Raw genomic sequence first — 27,749 nt, 5'->3', positions numbered from 1 at the left:
GAAATCTGGAGATGAACAGACCTGGTTCAAATCTGGCCCTGACTGACAGAGACACCCCAAGTAAATTCTTGCACGGATCTGGGACTCAGGAGACTCCAGCCTTCCAGGGCCACCCTGAAGGTTAAAGCGTGAATGTGTGTGAGTGCCTCCCACCTCCGGCAGAGAGAGGAAAAAGGAAGCCAGCAGCCCTGGCTGTCCCGTTGCCCCTTAGCAACTGGCCTCGAGAGGTGCCACGCCATATCACCATGACCCTGGTTGCTGGCCCAGGCAAGTGACTAACAGGACTGAGTTTGACATTGCAGCTTCGTGAAGATATCCTAGGTCCCATTTTTTTTTTTTTTAACGTTTATTTATTTTTGGGACAGAGAGAGACAGAGCATGAACGGGGGAGGGGCAAAGAGAGAGGGAGACACAGCATCGGAAACAGGCTCCAGGCTCCGAGCCATCAGCCCAGAGCCCGACGCGGGGCTCGAACTCACGGACCACGAGATCGTGACCTGAGCTGAAGTCGGACGCTTAACCGACTGCGCCACCCAGGCGCCCCCCTAGGTCCCATTTTTGACACAACCCTTCAGATTTCACGGCCTGAAAAATAGTCTCACGTTTGTTCTGACTCTGATGCCTCTGAGTATGTCCTTCTTTAGAGCCAGCAGGTTGCTGAAAGACTTGCTAGAAATTGAATTGCGTCGCAAAAAGAAAGAGAGTCACTGAAGCCACCAGAGGTTAGTGGTGCCTGTAATGTAAACGAAGTCCAGAATTCCACTCAGCAGACTGCCCACCCCTTTACTGCCGGGTGGCTCTTCCCCTGCTGGGCTCCCACAGCTCCCATTACCTCAGGTGAGATGGAACGCAGGCAGCCGAAGGCAGAATTTAATGGATATCACTTCCAACGAATCGTTAGCAACAAGAAACAAACGCGACATTAAATGCACCAAAAATGGCATCGTGGGGATTACCTACTTCATATTTTTATGCTCCCCATTACTTAACAATTTCTGAGATTTGGTCATGCTCCAGCACTGTCAGACCTAAAATGTATTCATATTTCCAAACAAAGGAATAATTTGCCGCCTTCACACAGGATGATTATCAAGAATGTGTAATACATGAAAAAATGCTTTCTTTTCCAGCTATTTCTTTATGACAAGTTTCTAGAAGTGGAAAACTTATCCCTTACTAGATCAAAGGATGGCAGTTTTAAGATTTCGCTCATTAATTCACACATTCAACAAATATACACTGAACGCTTGTGATGTAACTGATACTCTACGGAGCCCTGGAGACGCAGCCTTGTCCTGCTGGGTTGAGTCAGGCTATACTTTCCCCAACTTGCCAGCAATGGAGACAGCGCTGCCTTTCCCACTCGAGCAGCCGACACAAAAATAGTAATATATTCCCAGTGGCTTAAAGTTTCAATGCAAGAAACAAACATGCAAAATGGGATTACAGATAATTATTTACGTGATTGTGGCATAAGGGAAGTTTTAAAGTTAATCCCAGGAGTAAACGGGATAAAGGAGAAGGTTGATAGACAAGGCCATGTTCAAATATAAAGCTTATACATGGATACATAGAGAATATAGATATGGATGTCTCTACAGATACAGATCTCCATCTCCCTCTCTCTGATGTGGATATATAGATACAGATATTTTTCATATCCTTATTTATCCCTATATATAAAAGAAAAGAAAAACTGGGAAACATAGTTACAAAGAATGACTCTCTTTTATTTTTATCTATAGGAGTTGTAGAGCTTTCTTACAAATTAATAGGAAGAAGAAAAATGGAAAACCAGCCGCAATTGCCATGTGTTACTTTTACAATTAAGAAAGTAAACTCAGGAGTGTCGGCTTGTTCAGCAGCACTGATTTAAGTGCCTGCTGAACTGTCCAAGCCTCCAAACCAGGCACTAGGGACACAGAGCTGGCTCAGAAGCCGCCTCCGCCCCCCAGGTTCTCAAAGATGGGCTTGGAAACAAATAACCAGGAAGACAATGTGAGAAATCAGACAAAGAAGCTGGTACAGGGAAGTCCCAGGACAACAAAGCAGGAAGGGATCACTTCCCTGCAAGGGGAGGGATGTGAGGGAAGAAGATGTTCCAACTGGATTTATAATAGCTTTATTAAGATATAATTTACATAACCTACAATTCACTCCTTTTAAGTGCACAGTTTGATGAGATTTAGTAAGTGAATATAGCGATGCAAGCATCCTTGAAAGACAGCTTTAGAATGTTCCATCCCTTGTGTTCATTTACCATCAGCCCACCCTCCTACCTGAGGCCTAGGCAGTCATGGATCTTCCTGTTTCTACAATGTGCCTCTTCTAGGAATTGTATAAAAATGGAATCATATACTATGTAGTGTCTTCTGTCTGACTTCTTTGATTTAGCCTGATGTTTTTGAGATTCATCCGATTTGGTTCATTCCTTTTTACTGCTGAGTAAATCCATTGCGTGGATCTACCCATTTTCTTTGTTCACGCATTAGTTCATGAAAATCTGGGTTATTTCCAGCTTTTTGGCTCCCATGAATAATGCTGTTACCAACATTGAGCTATAAGTTGTTTGTAGATGTGTATTTTCATTTCTCTTTGGTATTTAGGAGTAGAATTGCTGGGGCATGTTGTAAGTGTATGGTTAGCTTAAAAATAATTTTTCCCCAAGGTGGCTATTCTGTTTTACATTCCCATCAGCAATGTAGGAGAGATCAATTGCTCCACATTGTTGCCAACATTTAGCATTGTCAGTGTTCTTTATTTTAGCCATTTTCGTGCATATGTGGTGGTATCTTAGTGGGATTTTAATCTGTGCTTCCCTAATGACTAGTGGTGTTGACAATCTTTAGTAAAGTGTCTATTAATAGTTTTCCCATTTTTAAACTGGATTGTTTGCTTTATCAGTGAGTTTTAAGAGATGTTTATATATTCTGCATACAAATAGTTTATCAGACATATGTTTTGCCAATATTTTCTCTCGGACCGTGGCTTGTCTTTACCTTGTCTGAATGGTATCTTTGGAAGAGTAAAAAGTTTAATTTTGATTAACCTAATTTTATCTTTTATTTTTCTTTTATTGCTTTGGGGTTTTGTATCGTATCTAAGAAATCTTTGCTTACTCCAAGACCACAAAGATTTTCTTCTATTTCTTCTCTTAGAAGTTGCATGGTTTTAGGGTTTACATTTAAGTCTGTAGTCCAGTTCTAGTTAACTTTTTTGTGTATGGTGTAAGATAGTAACTGAGATTCATTTTCTTTTCACATGGATATCCAATTTTCTCAGCACATTTGTTGGAAAGATTATCATTTTCCCTATTGAATTACCTTAACACATTTTTCAGAAATAAATAAACCACATATGTGAGCAGTGGTATGATGGTAAATGTTTAACTAACATTCTGGAAAAAAGGAGGAGCCTGATTTATAGCGTTGGTCAATTTCCTGATGTGACTCTTCACATGGCTGATTTTAAGCTACCAGTAGTATGATAATCAGCTCACCCAATTACTAAAAAATTTGACAATTAGTTCTGTGAACCAATATAATCCAGTTTCAACACACTACTGTATGCAAAAATATGAATGATCTGTTTTGTTCTTAGATCTATGTGTCTGTCTTTATGCAGTCACGTATTGTTTACTGTAGCTTTTGAAATCAGGTAGTGTAAATCCTCAGACTGTTTCTCTTTCTCAAAATTGTGTTGGCAATTCTAGATCTCTTGTGCTTTCATATGACTTTTAAGATTAGCTTGTCATTGTCTACAAAAATTTCTGTTGAGATTTTGGTAAGGACTGCTTTGAATATATAGATCTGTTTCTAGAATTGCTACCTTAACAATATTGAATCTTCCAATTTATGGATATGGTATATGTCTTTCTTTAGGTCTTTAATTCCTCTTAGCAATGTTATGTAGTTTTCAGTTACAGGCATTGTGCTTCTTTTGTTGAACTTGTTCGTATTTTATTCTTTCTGATGCTATTATGAATGGATTTTGATTTTGTTAAATATTTCTGATGTCTGTTACTAATCTAAAGAAATAGAATTAATTTTTGTATATTGATTGAGTATCCAGCAACCTTGCCAAACTCACTAGTACTAGTTCTAGTACTTTTTGTAGATTCCTGGGGATTTTCTAAATCCAAGTTCGTATTGTATATAAATAATGACAGATTTACTTCTTCTTTCTAATCTCTATATAAATAATGACAGATGTACTTCTTTCTTCTTCTCGCTTTATTATATTGGCTGTGTACAATGTGAATAGAAGTGACAGTAGTGGACATCCTTGCCTTGTTCCTGATCTTTAGAGGAAAGCATTCAGTCTTTCACTATTGAGTATGATGTTATTTATAGAGTTTTTGTAGATGCTATCTATTAGGTTGAAGAAAGTTCTCTTCTCTTCCTACTTTGCTGAGCTTGTTCTTAATCATGAAAAAGTGTTAGATTTTATCAAATGGTTTTTCTGTGTCTATTAAGATGATCATGTGGTTTCTGTCCTTTAGTCTATGAAAATGGTATATTACATTAACTGACTTGGGGGTATTAAACCAACCTTACATTCCTGGGATAAACCTCACTTGTTCCTTGGGGGTTGTTTTAAATGTTTATTTATTTATTTTGAGGGGGGGGGAGAAAACACACAGTGGGGGAGGGGAAGAGAGAGAGGGAGAGAGTTTCCCAAGCAGGCTCCATGCTGACAGGCTCCATCCCATGAACCGTGAGATCATGACCTGAGCTTAGATCAAGTCAAATCCTTAACTGACTGAACCATCCAGGCACCCCTCATTCGTTCATGGAGTTTGAACATTTTTATATATTGCTGAATTTGATTTCCTGACTTTTTTTTAAGAGTTTCAATATTTGTATTTCATGAGGAATGTTGGCCTGTAGTTTTCTTGCAATGTCTTTGACTGGCTTGGTGTCAGAAAAATACCTGGTATTCCCCATCTTAAAATGAGTTGGGAAGTGTTCTCTTTTCTTCTCTTTTTTACAAAAGATTGTTAGGATTGGTATTTACTTTTTCCTTAATGTTATATATAATTCACCAATGAAACCATCTGGGGCTAGATTTTCTTTGTGGAAAGATTTTAAATTACTAAGTCAGTTTCTTTACTTGATACATATTTATTCAGTTTTTCTATTTCTTTTTTATTTTTTTTTTTTAATTTTTTTTTTCAACGTTTATTTATTTTTGGGACAGAGAGAGACAGAGCATGAACGGGGGAGGGGCAGAGAGAGAGGGAGACACAGAATCGGAAACAGGCTCCAGGCTCTGAGCCATCAGCCCAGAGCCTGACGCGGGGCTCGAACTCCCGGAACGCGAGATCGTGACCTGGCTGAAGTCGGACGCTTAACCGACTGCGCCACCCAGGCGCCCCTTTCTATTTCTTTTTTAGTCAGTTTTGTAATTTGCATCTTTCTAAGAATTTGTCCATTTCATCTTTATCGTCAAATGTATTGACATGAAGTTGTTCCTAATATTCCCTTATAATTGAGCTACATTTTAAAGAGTAAATTAGCATGTGTCTCAAGTCATAAAGTGTTTTCTCTTCAGCACCAGCTGTATTTGTTGAAAAGATATTTACTAAGCACTTCCTATGCACCAAACAAAAAATGAGGAAACTTAAATTTATTGAACACTTCACTAAATGTATCATACATTGTCCCTGGCACTGTGCGGAGCTCATCTCAGAGGAGTGTACTCCCGAAATTCTAGGTCTACCCGCAGAAGGAGACAGCACTCTCTCCCGCCTTTCACAACACACTCTCAGTGTTTCCATTTCCTGTCTAAGGAACCATCTTTCTGCAATTAATGGACACAGATCTTTGGGGACCCAACTAACCAGAGGAATTCAGCCTTCCCTTTTCAACCTCAACTGGATAGCTCTGTGGTCTCGTCACACAACCACCCCAGAATTCCTATGACTAAAAAACTCAGATAATAATGGGGAATTGGGGGGCGGGGCAGAGTGAGGAGGGAGTCATTGTGATTTTCCTATAAGCTCTCTTCTAGCTCTCCTTTTTTTCTGCCTGGGTGTATTTGAATGTGTACTTATTTTAACTACCACACTCCCTCCCTCTCATCCTCCACCTGCCGACTGTAGTTTTCTTATTTTGCACTCTTTTTCTTCCATGCAGTTCCTAGCATAGCGCCTAGTAAGTATGGCAATGTAAATTAATTCGTGTAGAAACGCATTGACTCCTAATTGAGCAGTTTTTATTTTTAGCTATCTGTCCTCGTAATTCTATACATGTTATACACATGGGTTTTCTTTGTGTGAGACGCTATCTCCCAGGTGCACAGGGACTTTGAGCTGCGTGCAGCCTATGACAGGACTCAGTGGTTACCTGCGGAATCTCCATTTGCCTAATGAGGGACCCCAAGCCCTGACACTCATCATTGCCAACAGCCTCATGTCGGATCTTTCCATGTAAGGGAAAGGATGGATTCTTTTCCACTCATTCTCTATTCGCATTAGACTAGCTTTAAACTTTTCTTTACATCGAGACGTCTATTTGCATTTAAGTGAATGCTTTCCTCATTTTAAGAAACCATTCTATGTGGGGTGCATGTGTTTACTGGATATTAATGGATAAGAGGTGAGGTCCTAAATGATTAGAACATTGGCATTCTAAGATTCCCTTTTCTCCCTTTCACACAAAAGAAGCTGAAAGATACATGCAAGCGGATACACAGGCAAGGATCACAAAGCTCGTCTCTTGACCGGGTCATTTCTGCCAGGGAGAAACTATCTTCCATTTTCCTCCGAAAAGAGAGACAAGCTACTCCAGGCCCCCTGCAACCCTCTAGGCTCAGGTGTTCTTTTCTTTGTAATCTGTAGATCCTACTTCCTTGACCCAGCTCCTGACAATAGCTTGGCAACCGACAGCATTCACTGTCTCCATGAGATTGCATGAAAGAGCCTGCTTCCTTTCTTCGAGAACCCTTTAATATAACAAATGTAGGCACGGTTTTTGAACAGAGACTTCATACGTTTCCATGACAACTTAAATTACCTGTGAGAATCTGTAGGAAGGTTTTAGTCCATCAAGGCTTAAAAGCACGGTTTTCTTTCTTCATAAAGCAGTCGAGGAATGTTGTTGAAAATTTTGTTGTCAGGAGGATGGGGAGAGAATTTTATTTCCCAAGAACCCAGATACATAATAAATCTGGGCCTTGTGGGCGCAGACGTGGAATTTATATTTGAGTGTAGCTGGCAGTAATCCATTATTCTAAATCCCTGCTTTTCTCAAGAAGTGCTTTGTACCAATTAACACATGTAGATATTCTCCTCAGCAGTCGAATTATTCCTTGTACAATTCTATTTCATCGTTTCTTATAAATGGTGGGCTTTTTCAAATCAGAAATGAAAGAGCAGCCCCTCTTCTCTTCTCTGGCAACACTTTCTCTCCAAGGCCAAACCCTGTCTCCATTCTCCTGACGCCCGCCCTCCTCCCTCTCCTGGGGCCTGGTTTCATCAATCACCCATCTCCCCGCCCATCTTCAGTCTCCCCCCTATAATTGCCCTTTCAGTATCTCCCCTTGAATCACGGCAAGAAAATGTGCATACGTGGGACAAGTCCTTAAGAAGCAAACATCTGTGTACGACAGACAGTCGCTATTGGAGATTTAATTAATCAGGCATTCACTGAATGCGACTTTTTGTTCGAGTCTAATGCAAAATGCATTCAGAAACAAACCTGGCATCGGAAGCTGCTGCCCAAACTGTGCCCTCTCCTAGGACCAGAATGTTGACCGCAGTGGCCAGGAATACAACAATAGGGACAGACATTTGACTGTGTGATTATTTGTGTCTCCCCACCCGACCACCAGTTCAGTAGAGGCACTTGCTGCCTCTGCCTGTTCACGTTATGTTGCTAGCTCTGGGCCCGGAATGTAGAAGATACCCAATGATTTTTCTCGAACAAACAACTCTGTAATGAAAACCAAATACGTGGACTGTACGGTTATCCACCACGGGCTTTGCAGTTCTGATATACACGGACAGGGCCCCTCCAGTGAATACATTCACACTGAACCTCACATCGACCCTGTGAGGTAGGTCTTGTATCAGTCCTTTCCAAAGGAGCTCACTGCGGTTCAGAGCAGGTGAGGGCCTGGCCCAAGGATTAGAGCCAGGATCGAGCCTGGGTTTATCTCATTCCAGAGCCTGTGCCATCGCCAGTGAACCATTTTCTCTGTTCTGACCCAGGCTCTATGCTGCTTATCACCTTGTTAACCTCTCTGCCTGCACCTCCCTGAGACCTGAATGTGCTGTGCGCTCTGAGACATCACTTTCTCCTGAGGGCCTGTGTTTTCCCTTCTGGCCCCAAGGCAGGTGCAGCATTATCAGCTCCCTTGCAGCTGAGGCTTTGCTACCTTCTAGTGAAGGCTGCAGTATGGTCCCTCTCAGTTTCTTACAACCAGATCATGACCTTTTTGTTCACTTGGTGCCACAGTTCTGCTGGGAACTTGAACTTCCTGTGCTCCGCTCACACCGGTACCTTCTGCCTTGCCGAAATGAAGCGTGGGTATTTTAAACCCCAGTTAATGAGAGGCAGAAGTTCTAACAGGCGTCTGCATTAGGATCTATTGCTATGTAACAAATTACTCCAAAACTTAACACCCCAGGCCAACAAATGTTTATTATCTCCCACAGCTTCTGAGGGTCAGAAATCCATGAATGGCTTAGCCGGTGGTCTCTCCCTATGTCATCTGATGTCATCCTTGCCTGAGGCTGAGGGATCCACTTCTAAGGTGGTTCACTTGCAAGGCTTTTAGCAGGAGGCCTCAGTTCCCAGCCACGCAGGCCTCTCCATAAGGGTTGATTGAGTATCCCCAGGTCAGGGCAGCTTTCTGTCCTCAGTGTGAAGGTTCCACAAGCAAACAAGCCAGGGGCTGCAATGCCCGCAACGGTCTCAGAAGCTACATACCGACACTTCCACCATATTCTGTGTTGAAAGTGAGTCACTAAGTCCAATCACGTTCAAGGGAAGGGGAATTAGGGACCCCTAAAGGATGAGTGTCCAAGAATTTGTGGACATACGGTGAGAAGTGCTATGGATGCCAGATGCCATGAGATGCTTGTGTAGCAACTTTGTGCCCTGTCTGTGGCCGGGGCAGCCTGGGGGCTTCCTGTTTAGCCGTTCACACGGGTGGGCGAGGTGAAGGCTGGATTTCGAATCCCTGGCCCAGGCACAGTGAGCATTACACAGGTGCAAAATGACGGTCCTGATCCTTAATACCTGTACATTCTGGGTAGGAAGAAAGCCATCTACACAGGTAACCTCCTCTGAGAGCACGGTGAGTGCTACAGAGGGACGAAGGTTGGAGAAGAACAAGCTCGAAGCAATGGTGGGGCAGGTGAAGACCCCTAGAGGGGAGGGCACCCGAGCCTGGCATGGATGATCGTGTGGTATTTCAGTAGCTGGAGGCATGGAGGGAAGAGCAGACTGGGGACGGGAACAGCATGGGCAAAACTCCAGTGGTGGGAAGGTGCAGTGTATGTTTGGGAAGGGCAGCATGGTGTTCTCATTGGCAAAATCAGTGATAGTGCCTGCGACACGGGGCTGATGCTGCTACATCCGGTGATTTGTTTAAAGAGCTTTGCACAGCGCCTGGTGCCCAGAAAGTTCTCGCTAAATGATGACGTGAATGACTGACACAGAGGAAGACGTTAGGCTGGAAAAGTAACGTGGGGCCAAGTCACAGGGCCGTGCATGTCGTCCTGAGGAATCACAGCACGAGGAGGCTAGAAGGGGCCTTAGTTCGGACTATTTTTGGTCCCGTAGCAACTGGGATCTGTTGCGTGTTAGTGGGGGAGTAGCATGCTCATGGCTGAGCTAGAGGAAGACCTCTCCCATGGCATGTGCCGGATGATTCAGAGTGGGGTGAGGGACCGAGACTCTGGTGCTGTGATCCTGATGCTGTGGTCCAGGGAGAGGAGGCACTGAGGGCTGAAGTGAGATGGTGCGTGGGGACTGGCTAGGAGGAGGTGAAGCTAGGGTATTTGTTGACTCCTTTAAAAACTTTGCCTGGTCAGCAAGCTGCTTTAGCAGTTGCTCTGAACGCAGGTATGCACCTGTTTAAAGGTCCTGTGGGAACAGCCTAGGAACATCCTGTCCACCAAGTCTCCATGAGATGGCTCACCTTGCGCCTGCCTTTGCCATTCCTTGGTAGAGGGTTGGGGGCTGGCCCTGGTTTCTCTCCACAAATTTTCCCAGCACACAGGGGCCATCAGAGGAGTCCTTTAAACCCAAACTTGAACATACTGATTGGGCCTCCTTGTCTGTGTAGCTTACCCACTCACAGAGGGATGGACAGCATGGTCTCAAACCCTTCTCTGCCCCTGCAGGGATTGCGCAGGGGAAAAATCATGCATCAAGCTTCAAATGATCTGCTGGGGAGGGGACAGTGGGCCCTTGGCAATGCAGTTGGAAATCCTGTCCCCATGACTTCCCCACATCATGATCCAGGAGGAGCCATAGCATGAGGAACATCTCTGGGATGCCAGGGACAGTAGCCTGCAGATGTGGGACCCTCCCAGTATGCTCAGAGCCTCAGGCTGGGGCATCCAGACTGGCTGAAGGGCATTGCTGTCTTGTGATCGATGCCTGAAGCTGAAGCTGCCATGAACTTGAAGGTGGATTATACACCCACCCCAAGTGTGGGATGGTGGAAGGGGTGGGGGCTTTGAGTCAGACAGACTCACAGTTCAATAACTGCTTACTGGTTTGGCAAGTGTCTACACCTGTCTGTGCTCAGATTCCTCATATATAACATGGGGCTAATAACGGTGACCTCACAGAGATATTAAAAGGGTAAAAGGAGGTTGGGTCCACAGAGGGTTCAAACTAAAAGAAGTAGGTGTCAGGCAAGTGTTAGCAAACTTTTCCTCCCCTTTCCTGCCCCCTGATTCTGAGGGGCTCCTTCCTTCCCCCAGCCCTTTACCACTATGGCAGCTTCACTCACCAGGGGCTCTGAGCTGCCTCCTGTCAATCTAGGGAGGATGGATTTTATGAAAGCTTAGGAGGCACCAAATGCTTGCTTTCGTAAGGGCAACTCTTCCCTACAAGGACTTAAGGATGTGGGGTGTGTGGGTTTTAGCAATAATAGAAGCCCCAAGTGTGAGCAGCTTTGTGAGTACCTGAAGTAGAATGGAACGCTTGGTTTCCTTTAATTCTCCAAATACATCCTGAGGGTATCGCTCTGTGCTGTGTGGGGCACCAGGGAAACACAGATAAACGCAGCCCTGTCCCTGATGAAGAGGGACTCCGCCCGGGTCAGGTGCTTGCGAGCACATCATTTCAGCATGATGGGCACTGGAACACGAGTACAGGCAGGACATTTTCCCGCCTCCCAGGAGCAAGTGTCTGCCCCGTCTGGACAGGGAGGGAAGGGTTCAGGAGAGGGGCCATAAGCTGACCAGAAGTGAAATCAAATAATAGCCACTTCCATTAAATATTCACCCGATGCCAAGCCCTTAAATCCTGTGAAGGATGGGAGAACGATATGGAGCAGGGCTCTGAGTGGGAGCCCGAGTGAGAGAAGGGCCCTGGCGGGGCAGGGGGAGACAGATGCGGTCCTCCCTAGACAGATGGGGTCTGCCCCTAACCTGCAGTTGGACATAGGATAAGTTGAAGGACATCCCTTTGCAGCCATGCAAATGAGGTTGGACTCAAAAGTAGGGTTCCATCAAGAATTTTCTGTTACATATCTTATTCCTCAAAAGAGGTAAAATAAACTCATGAAATCATTAAAATAACATGAAACTGCATAGGTAACCACAAAGTTGGACAATGTAGTAAAGTGTCCAGGAGCTGAGAGAGAGGAAACTTTGGGCTGAGAAATCCAGGAGGGGCTCCTGGAAGAGGAGAGCCCAGAGCAGGGCCTTGACGAATAATTAATACAGGGGCAGTCTGAGAGGAGGGCATCAGCAATTTGGAGCGATAGGCTGCCTCACTCAGAAACGTTCGGCGGCTCCCCAGGCCTAGCTCAAGCATCTAAACGTGGCATTCCAGGCTCTGTAAGCCTGGCCGCAACTCCTACCGGCCCGGTCACCTTGACATCCTTCCGAGAACCTCACTCTTCACACCGAGCAGCTCACCTGCTCTCTGAACCTGCCACACAGACTCAGACTGCTGCCTGAATTCCTTTTGTCCGCTTCTCTGTCTACACCCTTCAGTGCCCCCTTCAGAATTAAGCATCCTTTTCCCTCTTTCCCTCTGTCCCATTTGCTTTGGGTCACACATGGACAGATCCTGACCTAGTAAACCGTGACTGTCTCAACCAGGGCTTACTCCTCCCTGTGGGCCACAGGCCACACCCATGCTGAATGAGTGAATGAATGAATGGACGGATGATCAAGCTGAAATCTGGCTGCACAGACAGGGGAGTCCATGGTTACAGGGGCCCGTAAACTTGTGGCAAGAGGCTCTGGACATGACTGACCTGAGAATGTGGCCCATTGTGCTCTGGGAGGGGCAGCTCAGGGCTGGAGGAGCTCGGGTGTGTCACATAAACTCTCCACGGCACTGCAGACATCAGGCCTGAGCCCGCACGAGCACCTCCAGTGAGAACAGGCCAAACACCGTGCAGCTCTAGCCCGTTGCCCGAGTGCCGTCGGAAGGATGTGGCCTGTGGAAGCTGACTGACGTGGGCTCGCACTTCAACTCTGCTTATCTGCCAGCCGTTTGCTCTTATGCGAGCCACATAACCTCTCTGAGCCTTGGTTACCTTCTTTTGGTAGTATTAGAGATCTAAAACCACCTTCTCTCAAAGTTGTTGTAAGGGTTATAGAGAAAAATACCAAAACCAGACCAAAAGCACCCTCCAGCTTATGAGAGGTGACTAATGAACGGTAGCTAATTCTGTTTTCATGACATATGATTACTTACTCCACGTGGCTGGGGAAAGTTTTGTGGAGAGTTCAACGAAAGTTCTGAGTAACAGAATTTGGGCTTCAACCTAACAGTCGATCGTAATCACGGTAAACTTATCATAGGACTTAACCAACACGGCCTCATGGGAAGATTAGTTATTTAAGGTCAGGGTTATTAGTTATTTAAGGTCAGGATACGTCCCACGAGGACGTATCCCATGGATAATGCTCGCAGTGAGACACTTGCCAGCCCACAGGGGCCACTGCAGAGATACAGAAAGCTGCAGAGGCTGGCCTGGGAGAAATGATCCGGAAACTGTTTTTAGGGCCAGCGTGTACCTATCGCAGTCCTAATTCTGGAAGCAGGCAGGGGCAAGAGTGGAGAACTCCGGGTCCTGCCATCATGTATTCAGGAACCGGGTTGTTACTTGTGAGCCTTGTATGAGGGGCTTTGGTGGTTCTTGAGTTCTGAAGGCTGGGAGGAAGGAGGGACAGCCTGGAGCCTTAGACAGGTCCTGGGTGGCCATGCCCCCCACTGTGACCCGGGGCCAGCTCTAGGCCGGTGTGGAGAGCCAGAATGGCTCAGAAGTCAGGTCATAGTAACTGGTTGAGCCAATGGAGGTGTAAAAGGGAGGAGGAGAGGACAGAAAAGGAGATAAAGCAGCCTTGATGCCGGACCAGATGGGTGCCATCAACACAGTCAGGCGGGTCTCAACCTTCCCAGTCCCCTTCTCCTCCCACGTTCTCCGTCTCAGTGGGCGGCACCTGCCACCCACAGACCAAAATCCTGGAGTCTCCAGGTTCCTCTCTGACCCTGGCCTCCCACAGCTCAGCCACTCTCAAGTCCCGCCCATTTCCCTCTTGGCCCAGAGCCACTCTCTGTCCCCACTGCCACTGTCCTGGTTCAGGGCTCGGCTTTCCTCCTGGCTCACTGCACAGTCTCCCGCCTGGCCTCCCGATTCCCCTCTCCCCGTCTGTCTGCCATTCACACTGCTGCCAGAGTTCTCTCTCCCCAGACTGATCTGGCCACATTCATCTTTGGCTTGGAGTCATTTGGCAATTTCTTGTTACAGTCCAGACCATCCCCTCAGCATGGCTGGCAGGACCTCAGGATCTGTCCAGCCTCTTGTGCTCTTCCCCACAAGCTTCAACTCAACCACCCGAACTGCCTGCAGGTCCCCATAGAGGACCGTGTCTCAGCAGCCTCTTTGTGCACCCCTCGTTCTGCCCAGAACCCTGGCTGGCTCCCTGCCCCGTCTCTGATTCCGCTCCAGAACCAACATCCCCGACTCCCTCCCAGGCCGGCCTAGGTGAAGCTCACCACTTCCCCCCTTTCATGGCTCTTTTCTTATTGTCCTGGAGTAACCTCACTCCCTCTGCCTCCCACATCTCGAGCCCAGAGCCTGTTCTTAACACAGTTTGGCCTCCACAGAGCTCAGCGTCTTGTCAGACAGACCCTGGGCAGTCAGTAAATGTTTTGTGAATGAGTGAATGAATGAGAGAAGGAAATCGACCGATGAGGGAATGAAGGAGACAATTTGGCAGAGGAGACAAGATGGTTTGGGTTGAGTCTGAGTTGGTGGGGCCTCCAGGTGGGGCTCCCAGCTACGGTGGAAAGGCGAGTCTGAAGCTTGGGGGAGGGTCTCTTAAGAACCTCAGCTCACAAACGAGCCAATTCCCCTCAGGAGGTCCAATGGCCAGCAAATGGCTCAGTGTTCCCAAACCTGCTTTATGGACTCAGGGAGCCTCCGAGCTTGGAGGACATCATAAAGACATTGTCTGGACTGAGTCTTTTCTTGACAAGTGAGGGAACTAAGGCTCAGAGAGGGGAGAAGCTGGCTCTGCCGCTCTTTAGAGGCGGTGCTAGGACCCATGTGTCTTCACCATAGTCTCAGCTCTTTCTGCCATCCCCTGTGGCCTCCTGTTTGTGATGCCCATCTCTGAGCCCCGAAGCAGGGCATTATCAGTGAGGGTGAGGAGGGAGCTGCAAGAACCTAACCACAGATATTCACACCCCAACCCTTCCTCTCCTACAACACAGCTTCTCACGGCCCCAGATGAGAACAGACCCAACAAATGTCACGCACTCAACAGACCAGAGGGACCCTGTGGCCTCCAACAGCAGCATGTGTTTTACCCTGTTTTTGGACGTTGTCCCCAGCTAGTCTCCAGCCCTATAACAGATGAGAAATAACTGATTCGAATCCACAGGATCCTCACAGAAAAAGTAAGAAAATCGGTCCACGTCCACACTGACTCGGATGGTGGTCATCATAGGGTCAGGGCCAATAGCCATTCACACCGGAGCACGTGAAGACTCTCCCGCACACACACACCCCAACACGAGCCCTAACAGTGACATCCGAAGTATGCTCAGTGCATTGTTTATTTGTGATCTGCAAGCATTTAGACATTCCATAAGTATTTTCATCCACAGTGATTAAGATTATTACATTTCTGGCAATATAAGAAGTGAGCCCCCTGCTCTCAAGGGGAGGAATTATCCTTGAGGGCTCTGGCTAACAAAAGATCTCCCTCATGACAAGGCAGGGAAGGGAACTGGCACGCGGCCTTGGCCACATTGTCTCATTTTCATGTTCTTGACCTCACACACAGCAGGCATGCAATCATATAGTTAAGCCCATGCGTGACTGAATGGATTGCGTGTTTTCAGACTCATTTTGGATGTTGCAAAAACGGGGCCCAAAGATTACAACTGCCTGTCCCTGATCACACAGTGGTGGCTGGGAACCTGAGCTCCTTCTTCCCACAATGGCCGTTCCCCCAGCCCGCATTAACTTGACAGGGAGGAAAACACGCACTTGCCTGTGAGCAAAGGGTGACTTTAACCGCTCAGCCACACCTCCGTCTGCCCCACAAGCACTAATCGAGAGCTCGTGGTGTTTGCAGCCCCGGACGGGGAGCCCTGCTTCCCGGCAGATAATGTTTAATGTCACTTATGCTTTCTTTGATTCACAGAAATGAATTCCGAGCATGGACGGACATCAAGCCTGTGAAACCAATAAAGGCCAAGCCCCAGTATAAGCCTCCAGATGATAAGATGGCTCATGAGACCAGCTACAGCGCCCAGTTCAAAGGGGAGGCCAATAAGCCAACGCCAGCCGACAATAAGGTGATTGATCGCAGAAGAATACGCAGCCTCTACAGTGAACCTTTCAAGGAACCCCCAAAGGTGAGACAGATCTTGTGGGGGAACCCCTGAGCACAACCTAGAACGGAGGGGCTCATTGCAGCAGAGTGTGAGGGCAGGGCTCCTGCAGACCCTGGCCCAGTCCCTAAGGGCTCCTGGAAAACCCCTCCTCTTCTCCGTAGCACACAGGCACTAAGGAACCTTTGCTAAATTCAAAGGGAATGTTCAAAGGAACAGTGCCTAAAGTAAAACAACTTGAAGACTGGCAGGTTTCCAGAGAACCAGCTTCGGCTTTTGAGAAGCACCCCGCTCCAAAAAAGTGGCCGAAAAATCCCACCTGAGCCCTAAAGCCCTCCCTGTCTTAAAAATCCCTTCAGGGGCTTTTGCCCCCGAAAAGCTGGCCATTAGAGGTATCTCTCCTGGCTTCCTCCCCGCCCTGCCCCCCGCCACATCCTCCGCTCCAGTCCCTGGACGCTTCCTCACTCCTCTTCATCCTTTTCCTCCGTAAACACTATCCAGCGCCAGTTCTTAGTCAAGGCACAGCTGTCACATCAGCTGCAAGATGTGTTCCGGGTAATTTGTTACTATAATAAACAGTTTGCAAGTGATTTACAATTCCAAGTAACTTGCAGTGGATTCAGGGGTTTCCGTGTAATAACACGACTTTGCCTTATTTGCATCCAGTGCACACCCCTGAGGGGGAGAGCCAAGTTGGAGACACAGCTGGAAGCAGGAATCCGATTTGCCAGAGCTGGTTCTGTGCTATCAAGCCACGTGGAATCGTGCAAATACCTGCTCCCCTATCTATAATAGCAGGACAAGTGTGAGATCCTTTCCTCTGCTTTTGTCTGAAAGTCTCGCACTGAAACAGAGTTTCCTATGTGGCCCAGGACTGATTTGTAGGTAAAGTAGCTGATCAACCCAGTCTGCCTGGACTCCTCCAGCTGTAGCAGTGAAAGTTCCACGTTCCATGAAGGCCCTCAGTCCCAGGCAAACCAGGATGGTTGGTTACATTCTGTGCAGGTTCCGTGGACCTCACTGAGGAAATGACCTAGCCTGTGAACCCCCACATCATCTCTGTCCATCATCCATAGACAACGTGGGGCCCAGGACATAGGGCTGGCTTTGCACCAAAGAAGACTCAAAGGCGAGGAAGGAGGGAAGATTGGGGCATAGGGAACCCAGAGGTGGAGGGCATATGGAGGGACCAGACAGAGCGGGCCCAGAGTTCTGGGGGTAAAAGAGGGCCAGGCCATCGTCCGGGAGTGGGGTCAGAGCTAGAGGAAGGGTTTCAGGTAGAGCGGATGGGCCGGAATGACGGCTCTGGGGAGAATAGTCTGGGGAGCCAGCAGGAGAGGAAGAGTGCTGTGCTGAAGGCCTCGCTGAGATGAGATGTGGTTTCTCCACATGAGCTGGCCGCCCTGGAGACAGAAGCAGAGGAGAGGCTGGCTTATGCCAGAATCTCTGCGTCTTCTATCAGCTAAGGTTCACTTCTTATTAATACCCGTCCACCACGGCTGGGCCACAGCCCTACTCCCCACCACCTCTGCAGTCTGGGCCTCTGGTGTTGGAGAGCCTCGCTCGTGGCAGAGAAGAAAGCATTGGGAAGCACGGGCTGCCCCTCCGGTTTCTGTTGGAGGTGACCCACATCACTTCTGCTCACATGTCATTGACGGAAGCAAATCATAGGCCTGCCTGAGTTGAACAGGGTGACGAGGTATAATCTTCCCTTAGGGAGGGACGGCAGCAGATGTTGCAAAACAGTAACATCATCCACCACCAGTGTGGTTCAGTGGTGACAGCCACCATGCCGGAGAGCCACTGAGCGTGTGGCCAAAGCCACTGACCAGCCGGTTTACGCGGGAGAAGCCAAATGACTTACCGCCACTGAAAATACCTTCTGCCCTGCGCTCCCTCAACGCCCAGTATTGTCGTTAGAGTTACTGTTTGGCTAATCGTGTCTTCTCTCTAACTTCTCTCTCTCGCTCCCTCCCCTTTTGTGTTTCTGTATTTGCGGTCTGTCTGTCTGTCTCTCCGAGCAGGTGGAAAAACCTAGCATTCAGAGTTCCAAACCAAAAAAGACCTCAGCAAGCCATAAGCCCCCGCGGAAGGCCAAAGACAAGCAGGTGGTGTCGGGCCGGGCTTCCAAGAAAAAGAGCACAGAGGGTGCCAGTGCCGCCCAGCCTGACGACAAGGAGCAAAGTAAAGAGATGAACAATAAACTGGCTGAGGCTAAAGAGTAAATTTCACTGCACTTTCCTTTTACCCTTCTTTCCTTTTTTTTTTTTTTTTTTCCTTTTTTAACCAACCAACAAAAAAGGCCACAAAATTGATTAGAGGCTTCTCATCTGCCTTGGTCCCGAGTGTTCCGGGAGCTCTTTGGTTTGGTTTCTTTCAGTGGAGGGATGCCGTTTCAAAGACCTCGCGGCATGCCTCCTCTCCAAATCTAGATGGGCCGGGCTGAGTGCAGCGCGGGTGTCCGCGCCGCGGGGGGCCCCCGGAACACCAGGGACCCCGGGAAGCGCTGCTCACTGGTTGTGCCTCCCACGGCAAGTGAGAGCGCTCGCTGGTGAGGGGGGCAGGCAGGCCTTAGCATGCAGAGGCAGTTCCGAGTGCCTGGACGTCTTCTGGCCACACTTGGGAATGCCTGTAGGGTATCCTCCCCCTGTTCTCCCCCAAGGCCCGTGTCAGCGATCGGTTCTGAACTTGAGGTGAATGTGTTCTTTTCCAAACTTCAGAGGGTTATCATGTGCTTTAGAAGCTCAACTTGGGCTTCAGCGATGGACAACGTTTGTGGCCAGATTTAAAAAGCAAAAAAACCTCGGCCTTAACGTCCGTACAATGAATTGTGTCTGTTAAGTTTAAGTAACTCTTTTCATAGAATTTTCTGTTAGAAACGCGCGACTCCATTTAGTTTCCTATCAGTGGGCTTTCCGTTGGATGCCAAGTAATAGATACGCCACTGATGACTCAGACCAGGCCAGGGTGAAAAGGTTAGGTGTTTTAGGTACATTCTAGACATCACAGGAAGATGAAGAAATTGAGAGGGGAGTATTCTCCCCCGTTTACCCTCAGCCTATCCAGTGTTACCAATTTTGCAGAGCAACTGGTTACAGATGACTGAGGAAGGAAGTTCAGGGTGTAGGGTAGTGTGTTTAGAGTGTGGCTTCCTTGCTTCTGAGAAACAAAAGGTTGGAAGTAGACGTAGTGACACGTGTGGTGATGTTCACTCTCCCTTCCCAAACCCGTGTTTGCTCTGTTCCTCGGAGAGGACAGAGGCTGCTGAGCTTCGGGTTAGAGGAAATTTCTGTGACTTAGCTGAAGATTAGGAGAGTTCCCTAGTAAGTGATTAGCAAGCATTTTAACCTCACTGATGAATGAAAGCAGCTCTCACCGTATCGTGTTTTGCGTGTCTGTGTGGCCAACGCCCCCCCAGTGGGGTGGCAAGTGGCACCTTAGTTGTGCTAGAGTTGTATCATAGGCATTAGTCAGAGAGTTGTGAAAAGACCCCCAGTGCTCACGGGGGAACCCAAAATACCTACCGGAAAAATTGCATCCCCAAACCTTGCGACGTGTACATCGCTCGGTACGCTTTCTTTCTCCCGTCCTTGAAATCCTGACCGTCGCCGGCACCGCGACACGGCTGGGCCTTTGTCCGGTGCCCAGCCGCTGCTGTGTAAGGACGGCGGTGGCGGTGGAGAGCGGGGCCACGTCAATCCCTTTCAGTCCGTGTGGTGTGGAGGAAGCGGGGCCTCCCCCAGTCCTCTCCGGTTCTGACCATTCAAGCAGCAGAGTCACTGTTTACCCCATCTTGTCGGGCACTTGGGCTGGCTGAGACGTCTTTCACAAATACGTCAAGTGTGTGCTGTGTGGGCCGCATTTGTTAAGAGAACAGGATTCTTAGAAATGAAGCGCTCGGCCGGGCCCACCGTCACCTTCCTTTCTATCTCAGGGCGTGGAACTGAGATGTTTTGAAGAAGGTAGAGACCGTTAGCGAGTTTCAATGTTCACGCATCACAGATTTGGAAGCCTGTCTGGAAATGACCAGAGCAGATCTCAGTGTTGATTCTAGCTATCTGCTAGCTAATCTTAACATTAACCGGAGAGCTCTAGCAGCGTGATCGTAACTTGACCCAGAGAATTTTGCCAACGTGTGTTCGTTTGCTCAAGATCTGGCATTCGTCAGGCGTGTCAATGTTAGCCACAATTTGAATTTCTCCAGAGAACTGTCATATGTGTTTTACAAATCAAGTAAGTCAGACTTTACGATGCACAGAGGAACGTTCATTCCACGTTCTCGTCCTGAACGCCTGTGAGCCAGGCATCGTGTTAGGCACCCTGGCTACTCTACATAAATCTGTCTCCACAGCAGCACAACCATATGATGTGATCTCGGTGCCTGATGCGAGTTTCTTTGCCCAAATTGTAGCTTCCCACCCACTTTGCAGCCCCGGGGACTGAATTTCCTACCCTGCCCCACCTACGGCTTTAGATGCAACCTGTATCGTGTCTTTTCAGCCCTTCAGCCCCCTCCGCCCCCTACCCGCCCCCCACCTCCCCCGCCGCTGTCTTTTTAACTCCTGCGATTGAGAAAACCCTGTTTGTAGTTCACTTTGACTCTTGAATGTGTCCCTTCACGGCCAGAAACTTCCTTTGATTTCTACTGTTTACAAATAAAACTCAGCCAATCTCATTCTGTATCCCAAACATACTGGTTGAAACTGACACTGGTTTCACAAACAGTATTTTGGTTTTGCCTTTCTGAAGATGACCGAGCTTCCGATGCCTGTCTGTCCACTTTTGTATATCTCCCTGCCGATTCCCCAACTCCCCTGGCAAGAGAGCAAGGCCCGAAGCGTTCCCACTGCCTGCTTTGCTTGCCTGCAAAAACAATGCCTAAGGCTGTGCGCTGGCTCCTCCAAGTTTTTCCTTATCTGCTGGTGCTTCCAACCTGTCCATTATACCTTTGCCTCTCCAAGGCAGACAGGAAGTGTCTAATTACGATTTTGTGGCCTGGGTTTTGTTGCATACCACAGATTGTCTATGTAACGTGTAACGCACACCTCTCTTGGTGCTATTCCATTCCTGCTGTTAGTAAGAAAATGACAAAAAATATTCATGTATAGCCAATTGATTGTGACGTGCTTGTGGTCTGTGCTTGCTCAGAAACAAACAAACAAACAAACGGTTTTTTTCCGATTATAAATAAATGCTAAAGACGAACACCACTTTCTTGATCTTATTTCCTTGGTAAGGCCCAGCTGAGTAGGTGAAGGAGCCAGCCTTTGCCATTTGAGCCACTCTCCACGAGGTGAGCTGTGCCCTGCAGTTGTTCTGGGGTTCTCCATAATGCAGCTTGACTCTTTTAGATTGCCTCTCAGATACTAATTGCAAGCAGTCAGAGCTAAGTGTTGGGAAAGGCGAAGATGGACCGAGAGACCCACTGGCCAACAAGGTAGTGTAACGTTTTGATCCCGTGTTGCTGGGGATTGAGTGAGCGCCTGCACCCAGCACCGCGTCGCCACACGGGGAGGCTGGGCCCTGATTCTCCACCCCCCTTCCCGTCCACCCGGAGGACTGTCGGTTCTGGCTTTTTCTCCTCCCAAGAGATGGCAGGGACGCCTTCACTTAATCATTCCGTCTGGTCTGGTCGTTGTGAAGGTTCCACCCTCGGGGGGCTGGCTCACTGTGTGGGTTATGGGGCGACGGTCTTGTTTGTGCCTAACATGGGAGGGTGGAAACAGCCGTAAGAGAGATCCAAATAAGGTAACAACGGACCAGGTAGCTGGTTGCTCCTGTGAGGGGCAAGTGTCTTAGTACCAGGGGTAGGGAATCAGAAGGCTTCGTGGGGGAGGGAACCTCGGAGAACGGGTGGGATGTGGGTGTGCAGGGCGCGTGGGGGTAGGCCCACAGGCAGGAGAGCATATCTGGGATGGAACCTCAGAGTTAGGGCCAGGTTTAACCACTGGGATATCCTTCTGCTGCAGTGGGAGACAGAAGGTTATATACTTTTTGTGTGGGATCCCACTTCCTTTTACTAACGTATGTTGATTGAATACCTATCATGTGCCAGGCACTGTGCTGGGCACTAGAGAACCAGGATGACTGAGACCCCACCTCTGGTCACTGTGGGCCATGAAGGAGGAGCCCATTCTAGCTGGTTCCATGGATCAGGGAGGACTTCAGTGGATGAGCGGGTGATGACCAGGTGAACAGAGTCTGGGGTGGCCAAGGCATGCCAGACAGAAGGAGCTGCGAGAGCAAAAGTGTGGAGGGGTCCAATACCAGGTGAGCTCAGGGCCTGGGGGAGCAGTTCACTCAGGGAGGGTCAAGGCAAGGGCTGGAAAGTCATGGAAAGGCCTGGTGCCATGTGAGTGGGCGGTTACTAACTGGGATCTCCATTCCATACACCCAGACTGCACCCCCTGACCTTTGCATGCTCCCTGCCATCATGCTTCTTGCCCTTACCCACATATGGGGCAACAGCCACAGGTCCTCTCTTGCTTTAGGCTAGGAGCTCTAGGCTGGGACTTTTATTCTAATGCTGGTCCCCAATTTTGGGGTTTTGGGGAGGAGCCATGGTGGGGCTCGATCAAGGGTCATATATATGAAAACCCACTATCTATTTGTTTTCCAGATGAACAGGAAACACCCCACCCACCTGCCTGCTTTTGTGTAAGGCAGAAAACGCAAAATTCTGTACAATGAATGAAACATACATGAAAGTATATTATTCAGCTCTTTTTTGACCAGTTAATTGCCTTGACCAAAACCAGGGATTGAGAGAGGTAGAAAGACAGGCGTAAAACAAAGAGGTAGAAATAGAGGCCAAGGGGGAAAAAAGACCCACAGAGAAACACATATGTGGCGACACCCATAGTAAGCAGAGAAAAGGTGAGGTGTACTCAGAATCAGACAGAGGTCATGAATCAGGCAACTGAGGAGGCAGCGGGGTGGAGAGCCTTGCTGGCTTCATCCATGTGACCAGAGGTCTGGCCTCCGCCAGAGCCTCGGCCTGTGGTTCCCTCCATGCTCCCCGATGCCGCTCAAAGCCCAGGAGGCAAATCTATAACCTATAACTAGTGTCGCTTCCCCCAAACAGCTAACAAACAGAATTAAAACCAGCCTGCTAGTTTTAAAATAGGTCATTGCTGCTAAATTAGTTATAAGTGTATTTTAATTCTTCCTTGCAGTTTGTGAGTTCTTAGTGAAACCCATCCCTCATTTTTTTGTGGGTTTTTTTTTTTTTTTTTTTCACTAGGGCTTAAAATTTATAACCTGCTTCTCATAGATTAGGGCAGTGTTAAGTCTCACTTCACCAAGGTATGAACTCCCTTAATGTGGCATCACGGTTTCAAGGTCCTTTTACTGCTAAAATGTCTTAGAGCGGTTTACCTTCTCAGGACCGCAGGTATAAAAGCTTTCTTGCAGCGTGTAGCCTGTGGACCATCTACTGTTAAGGCAGGACCCTACCCCAGCTCTACCTGAGGCCACCGAGCCAGGAAAGGCAGCTGTTTCAAAACAATGGCACGAAACCTTTCTTAGACTCCACTCTTGCCGAAGCAGACACAGAGCCCGAAGCTGCTTCATCCCGCTGGCCTCTGAGGCACTGATCCTCATAACACCCAGACCATCTAGAATGCCTATAACAGAATCCGCATCACCGCATACCTTATCGTGTGAGCCGGTTGACGCTGGCCGTGACTTGGGCCTCTACAAGTCAGTGCCAGCTGTACAACCCCGTGTCACTCCCTGAGTGCTCTTGGCCTCGCTGTCCGCCTCTGAAAATGGGGACACTGACACCCACCTCAGGGGAGAGGAACCAGGGTGAAATGACACGATGGCCATAGGGAACCCACAATGGACACTACCTACAGGTCATTTCAGGCCCTCCCCCTTCCTTTTACAGTGCTTGATGGTCTGTGTTCACTAGCTTCCTGATAGAGAGTTAGCTTTAGGTCATCTCAGACAATGCGTGAGGTCGATTGAGGCAAACACTGATTAAGAAAAATGCTTTTAAAGAATTCTGGCTGTCGAATCACCTGGAGTCCACAGACCTAAACAATAGTATCTTAACAATTTGTATGTATTGTCTGCCCACAAAGCATTTCTTTCTGTGCCGTCTGTCGACCCCTCCTAATCCGGAGCAAGTGTCTGTGCCAGGTAACAGAGAAGGAGGCTCAGAGAGGAGGGGGTGCCTGGATGGAGCCCGGGGCTTCTGCCCCGCAGCCTGCACTGCGTCTCTCCTTCCCCTGAGGGAGGCTGGGGCTGGCCCAAAGTGAATCAGGCTTCAGTCATCAAGCTGGGTTCTTTTAAAATTTTTTTTTAATATTTATTTTTATTTCTGAGACAGAGAGAGACAGATCGTGAACGGGGGAGGGTCAGAGAGAGAGGGAGACACAGAATCCGAAACAGGCTCCAGGCTCCGAGCTGTCAGCACAGAGCCCGACGCGGGCCTCGAGCTCACGGACCGTGAGATCATGACCTGAGCCGAAGTCAGACGCTTAACCGACTGAGCCACCCAGGCGCCCCAAGCTGGACTCTTAAATAAAACTACACCCACACCTCACAGTTGCCGCAGTTTGGTCAGGCCACTGCAGGGCCTCCTGCAGGCTTCCCTAGAATCTTTAAATCTTGGGACCCAGATACAAATGTTGGGGGCGGGGGCGGATTAAGATTTGATCAGGTCTCCCCACACAACTGGCTCAAACATCCTGACTGAACTGGCCAACTGCCTCAGCCAGATGTAAAGGTTTATCTCCCTGGGGTACTCAGTTAACTGGGTAACTAAATTGCATGGTTATTGAATGCAGAATGATCCAGCAAATTTTTCTTTCTGAAGAACTATAGTTGGTACTAGAGATACCGAGATAAAACTGGCATCCGCCACCTGAGGCATTGGGTCAGAGACCACTATTCTGTGCTTTTAATTTCCAACGGTAGACCTGAGCTTAACTCTCTGCCCCTTGTCCTCATATAAATGGTCCTTAATTGCTGGTTAACTTTGACATTGTCTGCAACTATCTCAACCCAGACATCTTATCTGGGGCCCAGGGAGTTTCAGATGCTGAGATAAATAAATTCCTGCCATGGCTACTGGTTTAAGTTGCCGGAGGGATCTTTAGAACATGCAAATCTGACCATGTCACACCCTGCCTTCAACCATCCGTGGGCTCCTTGTGGCCCGCAGAAGCTTATTGTCCCCTCGGTGCACCATGCTGCTTCTCACCTCCATGCCTTTACCCACGCCGCCCCACCTGCTCCGATTGCCCTTCTCCTGCTTCTCCACCTGGCTAACTCATCCTTCGAGACTCTGCTCAGGGGACCGCTCCAGGAAGCCCTTCCCGCACCTCCCACGCTGGCTGGGTAAGACGCTCCCTGTGTGTGTCTTCATCACAGAATTCACCACGTGTACTGTGCTGCCTGCTCATGTGTGTGTCCCCTGCGCTGGACTGTGCTCCCCCCGGGGCCGGGACCAGCTCCTTCTGTTCACCTGTGTAGCCTTAGCTGCTGGCCCAATGCCTACCTCAGAGAACGTCTTCTAAGTTGTTTGTTGAATGAATAATGAGTGAGCGAATGAATGATGATTTTCACCATCTGCCTCCCTATTCACCACGGTGCCCCCACAAGGCTTTATTCTGCCTAATAACTGCCTCTGCTCACATGAAAAGGGTGGTTTCAAGAGAGGTCACAGCACAGATCACGGAGCAGCCAATGGCTGCTTTTGTAACGGCCAGCCTACCTCTGTACTTTACGTAGCCACTTTTTCTAAACAGGCCTGACTTCAAAAAATCATAGACTCTTGGTTAGAGGGTAATCTTAAAAGGCTGGCTAATCCCACCCCCTGTCCGGTGCAGAGCTCCTTACTTCATGACGGCAGAGAGGCATCCGCTGAGGGGATGTCTTAGGAGTCAGGGCTGGGAGTTAGAGCCAACAGGCCTGGTTTTAAATCCAAGCTCTACTGTTTACTAGCTGTGTGACCTTGGCTGAGTCTCTTAATTTCTTTGAGCCCCAGAGAGATAAGTGTAATACAAGTATCCATCACTATCCAAATCTGTTTGGTTCCCAAATCTAGAAAGTAGAAGTTTGGTCAGCAAGGGACATAGTTGTTCTTCTTTCTTTTTTTTTTTTTAAGTTTATCCATTTTTGAGAGAGAGAGAGAGAGAGAGAGGACAAGTGGGGGAGGGCAGAGAGAGAGGGAGACACAGAATCAGAAGCAGGCTCCAGGCCCCGAGCTGTCAGCACAGAGCCCTGCATGGAGCTTAAACCCACGAACCTTGAGATCATGACCTGAGCCGAAGTCAGTTGCTTAACTGACTGAGCCACCCAGGCGCCCCAGAAAGGGACATAGTTTTATTTGAATCTTTTGGTTCCAGAGTTTGGGATAGCAGGTGGTAAGACTTCTAATAGCTGGCAATACCTGCTTCTGATCCACAGAACTGTCTCTTGTGAGGGCCCAATGAAGATGCATGTGAAAGTCCTCTGTCAACAGCAAAGCGGAACACCCTTCTGCTTTGTCAATAGTTCATTTTCTGGATGGTTTCGCTTCCCAGTCACTTTCCTATGACTGTAACTTACCACCCTTGGTCCCAACGATGTGGTGGCGAGCTGTGGTAAATCCACTCCCTCCGTCACACCATAGCCTGAGACAGAGCCCACCTAGTGCTGGTTCTTGCTGCCCTCTTCCCATCCCCAGGCCTTCCCCGGCCCCTCCTCTCTGAACTCACCATGAAATCACCCGGTATAGATTCCGTTTCCGAAATTACATGTTCATTTTAATTGAGCCCCTCTGGACACACGGAACCAATTTTGATTAATTGCTCAAGATCTCAGCCTTTGCTTTAGATGGGGTGGGAAGGAAGGACAAAAATTGATTTGCAAGTTCCCAGGAGTACAGAACTAGACCGGAACTGAGCCTTTGTCTGGTTGCCTTAGTTTAGCACTTTACATTTTTAAAAAGGGTCATTAGCAGGATTATCAGACTCTTGGCAACCCCTTTGAGACCATCAGCTATGCCCTTGACTTTGCCTTCTTGGTGCTAAAACAACCGAGGATGTTTTTTTAAATACTTATCATACAACTGGGGAGTTATTTAATTTTTCGTAGCAGGTTATCTCTAGAAAAGATATTTAGCAGCAAAAAGGAAAACGCCACCACCACAGGGCAGAAAACCCAGCCATCTAGGGCCCCCGGGGGCAGCCATCTCCCTACGCTTCATAAGCACAGACCTGCCCGCAGGGAACCTGGAGTCAGGCTCCACTTCTGTAAAATGCAGAGTGGGCACAGCCTCAGGGAAGGAAAAGAAAGTGTATTTGGCTTTCATACCTTGGTCCTCACTGAATCCTCACAGAAGGCTGGAGAGGTTGGAGGTCTTCTACAGACAAAGAAATCAAGACTTCGCTTAAGTAACAGAGTCACACGACTTGTAAGTGGTGAGCCAGGATCTGGAGCCAAGTTTGGGTTACTAACGCCCCCCCCTCTTCGTCCAGCACTCGGGACCACTTCTGGGATTTCGGTTGGGAAGATGTGCGTCCTCCTAAAATAGCAGCCTCTTCATCCTGTCCTTTCCCTGCTCCAAATCCTGCAGTGACTCTAGATACTCTTGTCATCTGCGGAAAAGGAGTCAGATAAAGGCCACAGATGTTGTGACCAGCACGGTCACCATCCCCTCCCCACCTTCTGCCTGGCGACCCCCCACCCCCACCCAGAACAAAGCCT

General features: G+C 48.3%; 1 protein-coding gene and 1 long non-coding RNA gene across 2 annotated transcripts in view; one reads left to right on the top strand and one right to left on the bottom strand.

The window, feature by feature from the left end:
- MAP6 (microtubule associated protein 6) overlaps positions 1 to 27,749 on the top strand; it is a 78,059-nt gene that overhangs the window by 39,013 nt on the left and 11,297 nt on the right. Inside the window, exons 2-3 of the mRNA XM_086678349.1 lie at positions 15,860 to 16,073; positions 18,074 to 18,270. Of these exons, the coding sequence (XP_086534475.1) occupies positions 15,860 to 16,073; positions 18,074 to 18,270 (411 nt within the window). The remainder of the gene's footprint in view (positions 1 to 15,859; positions 16,074 to 18,073; positions 18,271 to 27,749) is intronic.
- Positions 8,629 to 13,441, bottom strand: LOC147576759 (uncharacterized). Its single transcript, XR_015241096.1, has 2 exons — positions 13,012 to 13,441; positions 8,629 to 9,984 (listed from the first exon to the last, which is right to left on the bottom strand). It is a non-coding gene; the product is annotated as an uncharacterized LOC147576759 (long non-coding RNA).

The sequence above is a fragment of the Puma concolor genome, chromosome D1 (genome assembly GCF_028749965.1).
Source record: "Puma concolor isolate L17-30 chromosome D1, mPumCon1.1.hap2, whole genome shotgun sequence".
Lineage (NCBI taxonomy): Eukaryota > Metazoa > Chordata > Mammalia > Carnivora > Felidae > Puma > Puma concolor.
The sequence above is the reverse complement of the archived record's forward strand: the minus strand, read 5'-3'. Positions and strand labels throughout refer to the sequence as shown.